This window comes from Halyomorpha halys, unplaced genomic scaffold, assembly GCF_000696795.3.
Source record: "Halyomorpha halys isolate HHAL.00 unplaced genomic scaffold, Hhal_1.1 Scaffold52.1, whole genome shotgun sequence".
NCBI lineage: Eukaryota > Metazoa > Arthropoda > Insecta > Hemiptera > Pentatomidae > Halyomorpha > Halyomorpha halys.
The window spans coordinates 772638-784252 of NW_027104988.1; the positions used below are offsets into that span (position 1 = coordinate 772638).

At 26.4% G+C, this 11615-nt stretch overlaps 1 protein-coding gene across 4 annotated transcripts in view; it reads left to right on the plus strand.

Annotated features, from left to right (window-relative positions):
* The window catches only part of qua (villin like protein quail), a 130322-nt gene that overhangs the window by 116972 nt on the left and 1735 nt on the right, over nucleotides 1–11615 (plus strand). For 3 of the 4 annotated variants that reach the window (XM_014437515.3, XM_014437520.3, XM_014437532.3), the window contains 10 exons: nucleotides 1315–1540; nucleotides 2239–2372; nucleotides 2654–2804; nucleotides 3448–3676; nucleotides 5386–5630; nucleotides 6963–7193; nucleotides 7278–7440; nucleotides 7529–7666; nucleotides 8634–8789; nucleotides 10168–10274. In XM_014437515.3, the coding sequence (XP_014293001.1) occupies nucleotides 1315–1540; nucleotides 2239–2372; nucleotides 2654–2804; nucleotides 3448–3676; nucleotides 5386–5630; nucleotides 6963–7193; nucleotides 7278–7440; nucleotides 7529–7666; nucleotides 8634–8789; nucleotides 10168–10274 (1780 nt within the window). The remainder of the gene's footprint in view (nucleotides 1–1314; nucleotides 1541–2238; nucleotides 2373–2653; nucleotides 2805–3447; nucleotides 3677–5385; nucleotides 5631–6962; nucleotides 7194–7277; nucleotides 7441–7528; nucleotides 7667–8633; nucleotides 8790–10167; nucleotides 10275–11615) is intronic. The other variant, XM_014437525.3, reaches the window with a different exon arrangement.

Genomic DNA, 11615 nt, shown 5'->3' on the forward strand with positions numbered 1-11615 from the left:
AATAAATGTTTTGAGACTATAATTTGGATAGTGTTGTTGAATTATTTAGTAAACCTTTTTATTATACTATATTTACATCTATTTGTGTTCATTCATACCTATATTTTGTTTGTTTTTTATTTAGTTAATTTAAAAGATCTGGAAAATTATATTTTGTTCTGAATAAATTCTCCCAAAGGCATGTAGAGTTGATGTTGTATTAGTTAAGGTAGATATTTTTAAAGCATAAAATCCTTGTTGGTTTTTGTAATTGATTGTTTTATGTCTCCATTGATAGGCAAACAGTAAATAATTCATTGGTTTAGGTGGACGTGTTTACTAAATAAAAATACTTCTGCATTTTTGGATAAAAATCAATTAAAATTGTTCTAGATTTCCCATTTGATTAAAGAAAGATAGATTTAATGTAAATTTTAAATGATAATTTAAAAACTATATTATATCAGATATTATCACTGTATAATATTAATTTAGAATGACTAAATTAATTATTGATGAGTCACTTCTGGTCCCAGCTTTGTCGATCAATTTTGTCAAAAATATATTATTTTTTTATTAATGTTTGTTCTATTGATAATTCACATTGTTGTTTTATCAATTATTTTATCAATTACTTTATCAATTTTTAACTCATTATGTGTATTGAATAATATAAAATTGTTTATCTATTTACATTAGAAATTGGGTACAACAACTGAAAAAAATCTTTTATGTAGTATATTTTATACTAGTAGGTTAATTTTCCTAAATAATTTTTAAGTAATTTCTGGAAGCCTAAATCTATAATGAAGTGATAATATAAATGATCTAATAATTTAGTTTTCCAGATAATTTTGGACTCTGGTTTGGATCACTTTTTGAAATTATTTCTTTTGGTAGAAAAAAAAAAAATATATGATTAGTTCTGGAAATAAATTATTTCAAAATATCCTCGTTTTCTTGCCATGAATGCACACATGATACTACATGAACAAAAATAGCTAAACACTCAAAATTCCATTTACACTACAATTACATTTCATTTTTACTTATAAAAAAATTATTTGGATAGTCCATATGCTTTTATCTAGTTGAATATTTGAAAATTAGGATTTCAAAAGGTATAAAACACTAATAGAGTTCACTATTTGGACCAAAAAAATTAATATTGAAGTTTTCAAGAGTTTTTGGGCTAGGCCAACTTTGCTTTTGTAGTTTCATATTTTTATTGATTAACTTAAGATTAATTTTTGTGTTCAACTTATAAAATACTGCTGTAATCTTTAAAAATTCACACATTTTAAATTATTAATCTATTAGCCCACTCATTTTCAGAATACTATTAGGTGGATTTGACTCAGGGCTGAAAGTTGTGAATAACAATTTTGAACCGAGGCTGTTCCGAGTCAAAGGGAGAAGAAGACCTCTCGTAACCCAGATGCCAGCTGTAGCCTGGGAATACTTCAGTTCAGGAGACGCTTTCATCATTGATACGAAAGATGTAGTTTTTGTGTGGATTGGCAGAACTTCAAATTCAATGGAAAAGCTACAAGCAGCAAAGGTCTTTCATGCACAATAATCTCACTTCTGAATTAAGATTATTAGTAAATAATAAGTACATTGAATTATGACAGTCAAACTTCTTTCTTATTATTTTTAACCATAATAATTATAATACTTGAAATAATACCTTTAAAATTGAAAGCAATAAGATTTACAAAACAAATCATAATATTAATATGTTGACTTATTTATTTTAACTCAGCATTAGTCATGCCCCGTGTGAGACTTGGTTGATCAAGAGTGAGCATTTTATTCACACCCCAGTTTTTAGTCCTTTTAAAATAATTTAAGTGATATTAATTTTTTAATTTATATTGCATAAAAGAACAAATATAAATACACCAAATGAAAAGGCCAAGAAATTGTTTAGGATGGTACAATTTTGAAATGATGAATGAGCAAGTTTACATGAATGAACAAATAAATGTTTTACATAAGTCAAAGAATTATTGCCAGTAAAAAATTTTTATTTCTTGCAAATAAAAAAATGAATGTTAATATCTAAAAGTAATCATTACAACAAAAACAATAGTCAAAATTATATATATCTATACCATCGCACCATGAGCAATATGCTCACACCTCGGGTTTTAGATCTCTCCCTCAAGCATTAACAAAATGCTCACTGCACGACCAATAGTTATAAAAACTATTCTTTGTACCGATATTTACATAGTTCCCCTCAGGTCTGTACAGGTGGCGACTCAGTTCCGTGATGAAAGGAATGCCCTGTCTATTGTTTTTGTCGATGATGGAAAGGAAATGGAACTGCCTAGCCCAGAACAAACACTGCTTGGATTTTATCTCGACCTCAGACCACTTGCAAAAAGGTAATTCTTAAGACTTTACTGTCATCTTTAATCAAAATAACTCTGGCCACTTGATTATTTTAAAAAATATTATTTAATATCAATTATTAGGAAAAAATAATATCATTTTAATATCTCACTTAATACTTTATTCAAACTAGATTATAAGATATGTTTATTTGGGAGTTTTACTTATTTATTAACTTCAACCAGCACGCAGAGGACAATTATCAGATTTAATTGAACCTATTGTTTATTCCATTCATAAAGATACAAATTATACTTTTATTTATGATTTTTAGGGTGATGCCTGAAGTTAATGGTGTTGATGAACATGTAGAACAAGAAACCAGATCGCAATTGAAATTTTACAGATGTTCTGATGATGATGGAATTTATAAAGTTACTGAAGTAAAAACTGGATCATTGAGTCAGTCGGATTTAGATCCAAAAGTATGTCATCAAAGTTATTTACTCATTTCACAATTATATCAATGATTTGACTTTCAGTCATCGTTGATTGGTATGTTGTGATGAAGTATCTATATTTTTGCTTTATAAGTGATACAATCGGAAAAACATGTCATCCATGTAGAACCAGTAGTACTCTGCTTGTTCCATATAAGGACCTTTATAAGAAATACTAAATTTTATGATAATTATTCAAAATGACTAAAATCACAAAAACTCTTTATTTACTACCATTACTGTTTATGTATACTGGAACTTAATTTGTTAGTCATATTGATAATAAAGGACAAGATTGTTTGGTTGATGCTAAAAAAAAGTGTCTAAAAATAATTTGAAAAAATATTTATTGATAGATTGGAGGGACATTCATAGGTTGAGTTGACTTAAAAATAATGTTCAGAAATAGATTTCATATTTCCAATAGCCAATTGGTGATAACTTAGAGAGGAAAGTGAATCAAGATCCTATTTTAATAAAACTAGGGCTTGTTTTATTTTACAAAAATATAATAAGCCAATAAGGTTCTTTTTAATTTTAAATGTAGTGCCACTAAAATCAGAAAGACCCTGTACTTTCATTCATCACCAGCCCCTTGTTGCTTTCTTATTAATATTACAATTTTTAGGACTCGTACATCATCGACAATGGCCCTTACCATATCTGGGTTTGGATTGGAAGAAATGCTTCATCAAAAGAGAGAGTTGAAGCTATGAGAAATGCAAATGGTTTTCTGAAAAAGAAGAACTACCCAATCAGTTGTCGTGTCAGCAGGGTTGTAGACGGTGGAGAACCAGCTGAATTTAGAGTACTTTTTCCAAGTTGGGAAGTAAGAGAACCTGTTCCAAGTCCCAAAGGTATAATCTTTACCTGAGTAATTAAGCATAAAAAATGAATAGGATTTTGAATATTGCTTTTCGAAACAGTAAAGCACAGATATTATTAATAGTATGTGGATATTAAAATGTTAATACATGGATAAAGTTTTGTTTCACTTCAATTGTTCAAATTCCAGTTATAGTAGTAATATTTTTAATTAAAACACATTTATATTCATTTCTCTTTTAATTACTGTTTTTCAAACCTTAATTCCTCTGAATAAATATTTATCTTCCTCCGATGACACTATTAAATGTAATTAATACTTGTTTCATATAGAGCACAAATTATATTTTCCTTTTTTTACTAAGACAATTGATTATAGATTATAATTATGGGTAAGAATAATTTTGCTTTGTTGTTTTTAGAATTTTTATTCATAATAGATATTTTTAAACTTATCCTGCATTTTTAGATTTTTCTTCTCACATAATTTAGGGATTTTATTTTTCTGCATAAAAATTTAGTCTCTGTACATTCCTTACTATATTGTACAAACAGACCCAGCAATGCTTCACTATTGCTAGATTTAGAGATGTATATAAATTAATTGAATACAATTGAAAGTTTGATTTATATATTAATATATTTAATTAAAATTAAACATACAATATTTTATTTTATTCACACATTGAATTGGTTGCCTATTATATCTATTTAGTTTATAGTGGTAAATATTAATAAATACTTAAACTATTTGGTAATAATATACAATAAAAATATATTGTAATAATATATAACATAAATTTGCAAATAAAATATCTGATGTCACTATACACTTTACTAACCGGTTTTCATAAATCTGTTATAAAAAACTGTTCCACTCTCTCTTTACTAATATTGTTCCAATAAGGATTTATTCAGACAATTAACTATCATTAAAATTATCATTTAAAATGTTCGACAGCGTACAGTTTTCAAATCATAATACAAAACAAAAAAATAAGTTAAAAGAGAACATGCATAAATTCTAAAAAAAAAATTTAAATATGTGTAAAAGTTCAATAGGCTGTACATTTGCTAATAATTGTCCAAATTCAATGATTTTGTTTTTGCTGAGAATTTAATCACCATTCAAATACAAATTTTCGGAAAATGAAATTTTTTTGCTCAAAATTTATCTTTATATAAGCCTTTGATTTTTTTTTTTGTTTAAAAAAAATAGCAATAACATCAACATGGCAAAAAAAAAGCATGTAAATCTGTCAAGTATTTCAAAAGTTTACTGAGGGAAAGCATTTGAACCATTCCCTTTATAGATTCATAAGTTAAAATGGTGTTTGTAGAGATGAATATGGTGCTGGAAATAAACCAAAAGCTTCTTTATTCATATAAAATAAGATAATAAAAAATTATGAATGAGACTTGCTAATAGTATTAAAAATCTGGTCACTGCTCATAATCCATACATTTTTTAATAACAAACAAAAATAAAAAGTTTAAGTAACACAAAAATGTTTATAAGTTTATATTTATCAAGAAGTAGGATTCTAACCTTGTAATCCAAAATTATGGTGGTGAATTATGTATACCTGACTACTACACTTCATTTAATACCAACTATCATTATACTGACAATTTCTTCTGCAAACTTAGTTCCTTTCAGAGGATTTTGATTTATTTATTTTAATAATTTTTTTTCTCCTATGTATTTTTTTTTGTTATTTAAATTATTTAATTTCTGCAGCTGCATCACCAAAAAGTCAACCAATAGCTGTGCAGAATCTTAGTTCTCTTGAAAGTAATACATCATTAGCTGCTAAAGAACAAATATTAGATAACGGCTCTGGAAATTTAAAAGTTTGGAGGGTCTCTAAAATGAATCTTATTGAAGTAGAAAAAAACAGTATCCTGTTTGCTTCAGAAATATATTATTTACTCTACACATATCCATACAATGGCTCTAATAAAGAAATATTATATTATTGGCTGGTAAGAATGATAATCTTTATAATATTGATGTTAGTTGTTTTGTTTTTTTAAATTAGGTTTATGATATTTTGTTCTCAATTCCTACATATTACTTTACTTATTTCTCATATTTATGTCATTGTGTACCATAGGATCACAAACTGTTTTTGTGTGTGCTCTGTGACTATTATTTTGTCTTAAATTTCCATATTGCTGCTGAACTGTTTAAATATGCTGATTTTACCCATAAATATAATTTTTAACTAAAATAACACAGATTTTTGATCAAAATGTCCTATATTTTATCCAAGGAGTTGATAAAAAAAAAGGAGTCGAAACTGCTGTATTATAAATCTGGATTTTAGATAATTATAGCAACATGGTTCTTCAACTAAAACACTTTTTTTTTCTCAAAAAAATAAAATTTAAAGATCCAAAAACCACCCATAATTCAGAAATCCTTTGAAGAATTCAAACCAATTTAAGAGGGTACATAAACGTTCTTCAACCAAATGTTTGGCTTTATCCAAGTGTTCCTCATGATTTAAAACCAACTCATGAGCATAGCAAATCAATTTGGTAATTAGATTTTTTGTATGTTGGCTCTCTAAGATACTATAGCTTATATGATTGGAAAGAAGAAATTTCTCACTTTCTGAGACCTAGAATATTGGAATTTAGATTAATTAATTAATAATAATTTTTTTTTTTAATGCTACTTTCAACATAAATATTCTCTCATTTTAGGTGTAAAAATACCTTTAAGGCTAGTTTACTTATTAACTTAAGCCTGAAAACAAGTTGGAAGAACCATTTGAATATAATTTTTCCTACTCAAAATATGAATACAGCAGTTTAAAATAAGTTTTGTTTTACTTTTCTTAGTTACTGGTCCTATTGATAATAACATTTTTTTTTTCAATGTAGGATTACAAAACTTTTTAATTGAAACCAACAATGAACATATTGCACTCTCCACTTGATAATAAAATTGCTTAAATGATTGATACTGTATCCGCCACTTAGTAATATTATTGACTGTAGGAGTGTGTTTTAATATAAATAACTTTTGTCTTTTACAAATGCTCTGAATTGAAATAGATCATTTTTATTTATTTAAATTAATTATTACTTTTATATCAAACTTATTTGCCTATAAAACGTTTAGTAACACTCATTAGTTAAGAATATAATTAATTGTCTTATTTGATTTCCTCTAATACCACCAATACAATTAAAGTTACTATTTTTGTATGAGCCAAAACTGATGATTCCCATACAGCTATACTAATCTCTTAAAATAATAATACAAATCAGATGAATGATAATAATTTATAATTGTGTTTAAATTAGGGATCTGCATCAAAAGAAAATGCTCAGACTCAATTAACATTATCCCAAGAAGACCCCATTGCAAAAGCTAATGTAAAAGCTCGAATATTACAATGCAACCAACCTCCCCACTTCTTGGTGGCCTTCAAAGGAAAATTAGTAATAATGGACGGAGAACACAAAGAAACCTTGCCTAAAACTTATTTACTTCAAATAAAAGGCAATCAAATATTCAACACATATGGACAACAGGTTCAAAAAAATTTAACAGCATGTTAATTTTTTAACAAAAAAGAAGCTTTTTTTTTACAATTGTTTTAATTTCTTGTTCAATAGAAACCTCTTGAAAGAATTTCTCTTAATTTGAACCATGTATACCTACTTAAAACAGAAACTGAATGTTATTTATGGTGTGGAAAAAGTTCAACAGGAGATGAAAGAGAAATGGCAAAAGGCTTATCACAGACGTTAGTGAAAGAATTCTCAGTTCTTTTTGAAGGTGTATATTTTATTAATATTATCAATGATGAATCTTACTGTTGATGACTTAATTAAGTTGCTTAATGTAAAAATCATATTTTTTCTAGGGCAAGAAAAAAAAGATTTTTGGAAATATTTACCTGGGAATGAAACCTATAGTAATGGTTTGAGGCCAGCAATAGTATCCCTTAAGGCCCCTGCAGTCAGACTTTTCTGTTACTCCAAATTGAAAGGTGGTTTGAAAGGTATTTTGTATTAAATATTTTTAATAATTAGTAATGATTCTTTAGGTTTAATCCCAATACCTTCAACAAATAAATAGTTAATCATAATGAAGTATAATTGTACTGAAACAGACAATTTTGACTGGATCACATAAATGACTAAAACATATCAATGTCGGGTTAATAATATGATCTGTTTTATTTAATAATTGTTAGGAATTGCCCTGCCTGTGTATAATATAATAAATAAATATGTTATTTGTGCAGCTTTATTTTATTATTATTGTTTCATTGTAGCTGATAAAAATATATATATATTATCCAATACATGTTTTATTCAGTTGTATTGAAAGAAATAACAGTTATTTTAAGATAAAATACATAATCAAAGATAAAAATCATTCATTTTCCTAGTCTCAGTACCTCAACAAATGTATATCATATTTTGTGTTGTATGTCAACGTTTTTCTCAGTCACCAATCCTTATCCCAAAATGAGAGTAATATATATCTGATTAATCTATTAATATCCTGTCTTAGCTTGGCTTTCACAAATATAACTGGACAAGTTTGAGTTGTTAACTATTATGCCCAACTAATTCTTGTTATTAAAATAACTTTCCTCATACTCTCTTTTGTAGAATTTAAATTTATATAATAAAAAGAGATCACTTTATTTTACAAAAAAAAAGTATATCACAAAAACAAAAAAAATAATAATAATTAGAGATGTGAAACCAATTAAAAAACTACATCAGAAGCATAAAATTACCTTACCATGAACACCCTAGTTCTTTAAAAATAGCCCAGAGGAAAAAAAAAGTAATTAGTTGTTGGTTAGTCTGATGGATGTTGTAGGGCTTTTTTATCTTTATTAATTTTAACATTAGCTATATTAATATTTTTTGGAAATTGGGCTTGACTTAATAATATTAAGAAAAGAGAATTATTATTTTTATTTTTAATTGTACATTTATTCATATTTACAGTTGAGGAAATTATGGATTTTGCTCAAAGTGATCTAGCACAAGAAGATATATTTATTCTGGATGCTTTCCATACTTTAATGATTTGGACAGGAAAATATGCTAACAGAGAGGAAAAAAATAAAGCATTTGAAATAGCCCTAGAATTCTTAAAAACAGGTTTATTTATTTTATTTATATTGTCAATATTTATTCTGGTATATATTTCTTTTGAATAATATATAAATCATATACATATGATGTCTTCTTTTAAGTCAACCAAGAAGAAGACTTTATCTAAACACTCGTGAAGTAAATATTGAATATATGTAAACATTTTTATAAGGACATGAAGTCAGGAAATGAATAATTATAAAATTCTGCTTTTTTAATAGAATGCTTCATATTTCCTATTGTACAGGAAGTAATGTAATGTAATTAACAGAAAATAATGTACAGGCTTTTTTGTGCTATATATTTTCTAAATAAAAATACTAATAAATTTTAAATGCAAAATCAATTGAAGTTGTTCTAAATTTCCAAATAATATCATAAGAAAAACTAATCAAATAAATTATAACAGCATCTTTGTTCTATTGATTTATTATTAAACATAGTTTACCTGATGAACTTGACTAATATTGTAAAACATGTAAATGTTTCTCTGCTTATGTTAAATATTTATCTATTAAAAAATACATGGTGCTGCTACACATTTAAATTTGGTAGTTACTTCAACACAACTCATTCGATGATCTCTGATAGCAATATTTTTATTCTTTTTTTTTTTTTAACAACAGTTCACAATTCCTAAATGTACATTTACGTTTATCACTTTTAATGTTCATCTTGGAAGAATCAATAAAGTGTGCATCAAAGATGACCAGTCAAAAAAATTGATTATTTCCTACTTTTGATAATGGAGAAAACATTGTTTGAACTGGTGATTTATACAGAGTGAAAGTTAAGTGAAAAATGTGAACAAATCCACTTTCTCCTCATTTTTGTATTCCTTTTCAAAGATCATATTTTTCACAACCACACACCTGAATGATACATGAAGTGATAAAGAGTGCAGTAAAACCACAGAACTAGATGAAAATATGTATGCTCTAACCAGAACGGATTTCCATTGTATTCTTTCTTGTTATCTTCTTAATTTTTGTTTAGTCTGGAGTTTTCTTATGTATTTTCATGAAGAGATATGAATATGATTTTATCAGATAGAAATTAAATTGTATCCACGATTTTTATGTTCTTATGGATTTTATAATAAGAAACTTTTTTTTAAAAAAATCCACTAAAACTTTACTTAAGATGCGGATTCTTTCCTTTTTTTTTAATAGATTAAGATGTGAACTCCTAGGCCTTAAAATATCTCAACCTGCTCCACTGCCCTCCTATTTATGGAATTGAAAATTAGTTGCTGATAGTTCTTATTTGCCTCTTTTTTGCTTAGTTTCTCTACCTGTAAACTTTAAGAATTCTAAAGTTAGCATTATAAAAGTTTGAAATTTTGCATTACATTATAACATTCTTGTTCAATCATTATTTTCAGACCCTTCAAGAAGAGAACCTAATATCCCAATAATATATGTAAAACAAGGATATGAACCCCCGACCTTTACTGGATTTTTCAATGAATGGGACCCTCAGATGTGGATGGTAATATGCTTTATGATTATATTATGCTTAGTAAATCTAATACATTTTGCATACTTGATTAATTTTTTTTTCAAGCAGAAAAAAAATTTGAAATAATTAACCATCACAATTATGATTTTGATTCATTTATTAGTAATGAAAAATGGATAAATATAAATTATCAAAAAGGATTTAATAATGAACCTAAGGAGATTAGAGAAAAACTATTTTTTGAAAACACATTTATGGAAAAAGAGTTTTAATATAGATATGTTATATACTGTTGTAAAGCCAAAGATTCTAGAAAAAAATAATAAAATACATAATATTTAATGTATAAAGTCATAGAAGCTAATGGAAAATAATAAAAAAATAAATAAAAGATATGTTCTAACACAAGTTTTACTGTTAAAATGGCAGGCCCATGTGCAATGAATTTTTTTTATTTTGCCACTCTTATTAATTTTTCATGTCACCATAGTTATAAATAGCTAGTTTTTTAATTTCACTTAACCTATACATACCTATAATGAGCCCCTCTGTTTGCAAGATGTCTAACTCCATAAAATTATTCTTAGTATTTTCAATATTGATTATATAATAATTTAGCATTGAATAAATAGTTTAAGAATAAAACAGAATGTAAATTTAATTAACCAGTTATATTTTTTTTATTTCTGTCATACTTTTGTAAAATAAGACTTACATTTTTACAATGAGAAATGATATTAACATTACTTTTCTGAAAACTGAAAAAAATTAGAGTTTATTAATCATTCAAGTGAAAGGCTCATTTGGAAAATTAGTACGGGAAAGCATTACCATAAAGAATATATAAAAATATCTGTTCTTAAACAAGTGAGCATTAATTTTAACTTAAAGTAGGCTGCTAAGTGAAAGTTGTGTCATGGTGTGCACTACGCTATACTTTTTTTTTTACTTGACTGATTCATTTCTAGAATAAGTATTCTTATCTTTAATAATCTACAAAAGGTACTTTTGTAGTTGCTTATTTTAAAATTTTACATTTTAAGGAAATCAATCCCTTTAACATCATTATCATAATTTGAGGAGAATGGGAAAACTGGCAAAATAAAACAGCAAACATTGCCACTTGTTTAGGATTAAGTGAAATGAAATATTTGTGAAAATACCCACCAACCTTATTTTGTGATGGCCAATATAGTGTTTTTCAATTTAAATTATATTCAATATGAATTACATGGAAAAATAACTGGTAATTATTTAGTGGACTGGCCCAAAATTGATTAACTACTGTTGTTACATTAATCCTTCAGCTATCTTGCTCCAGCATAGCTAGTGAACATAATATAACAATGATTTAAAAAATATATAAATATA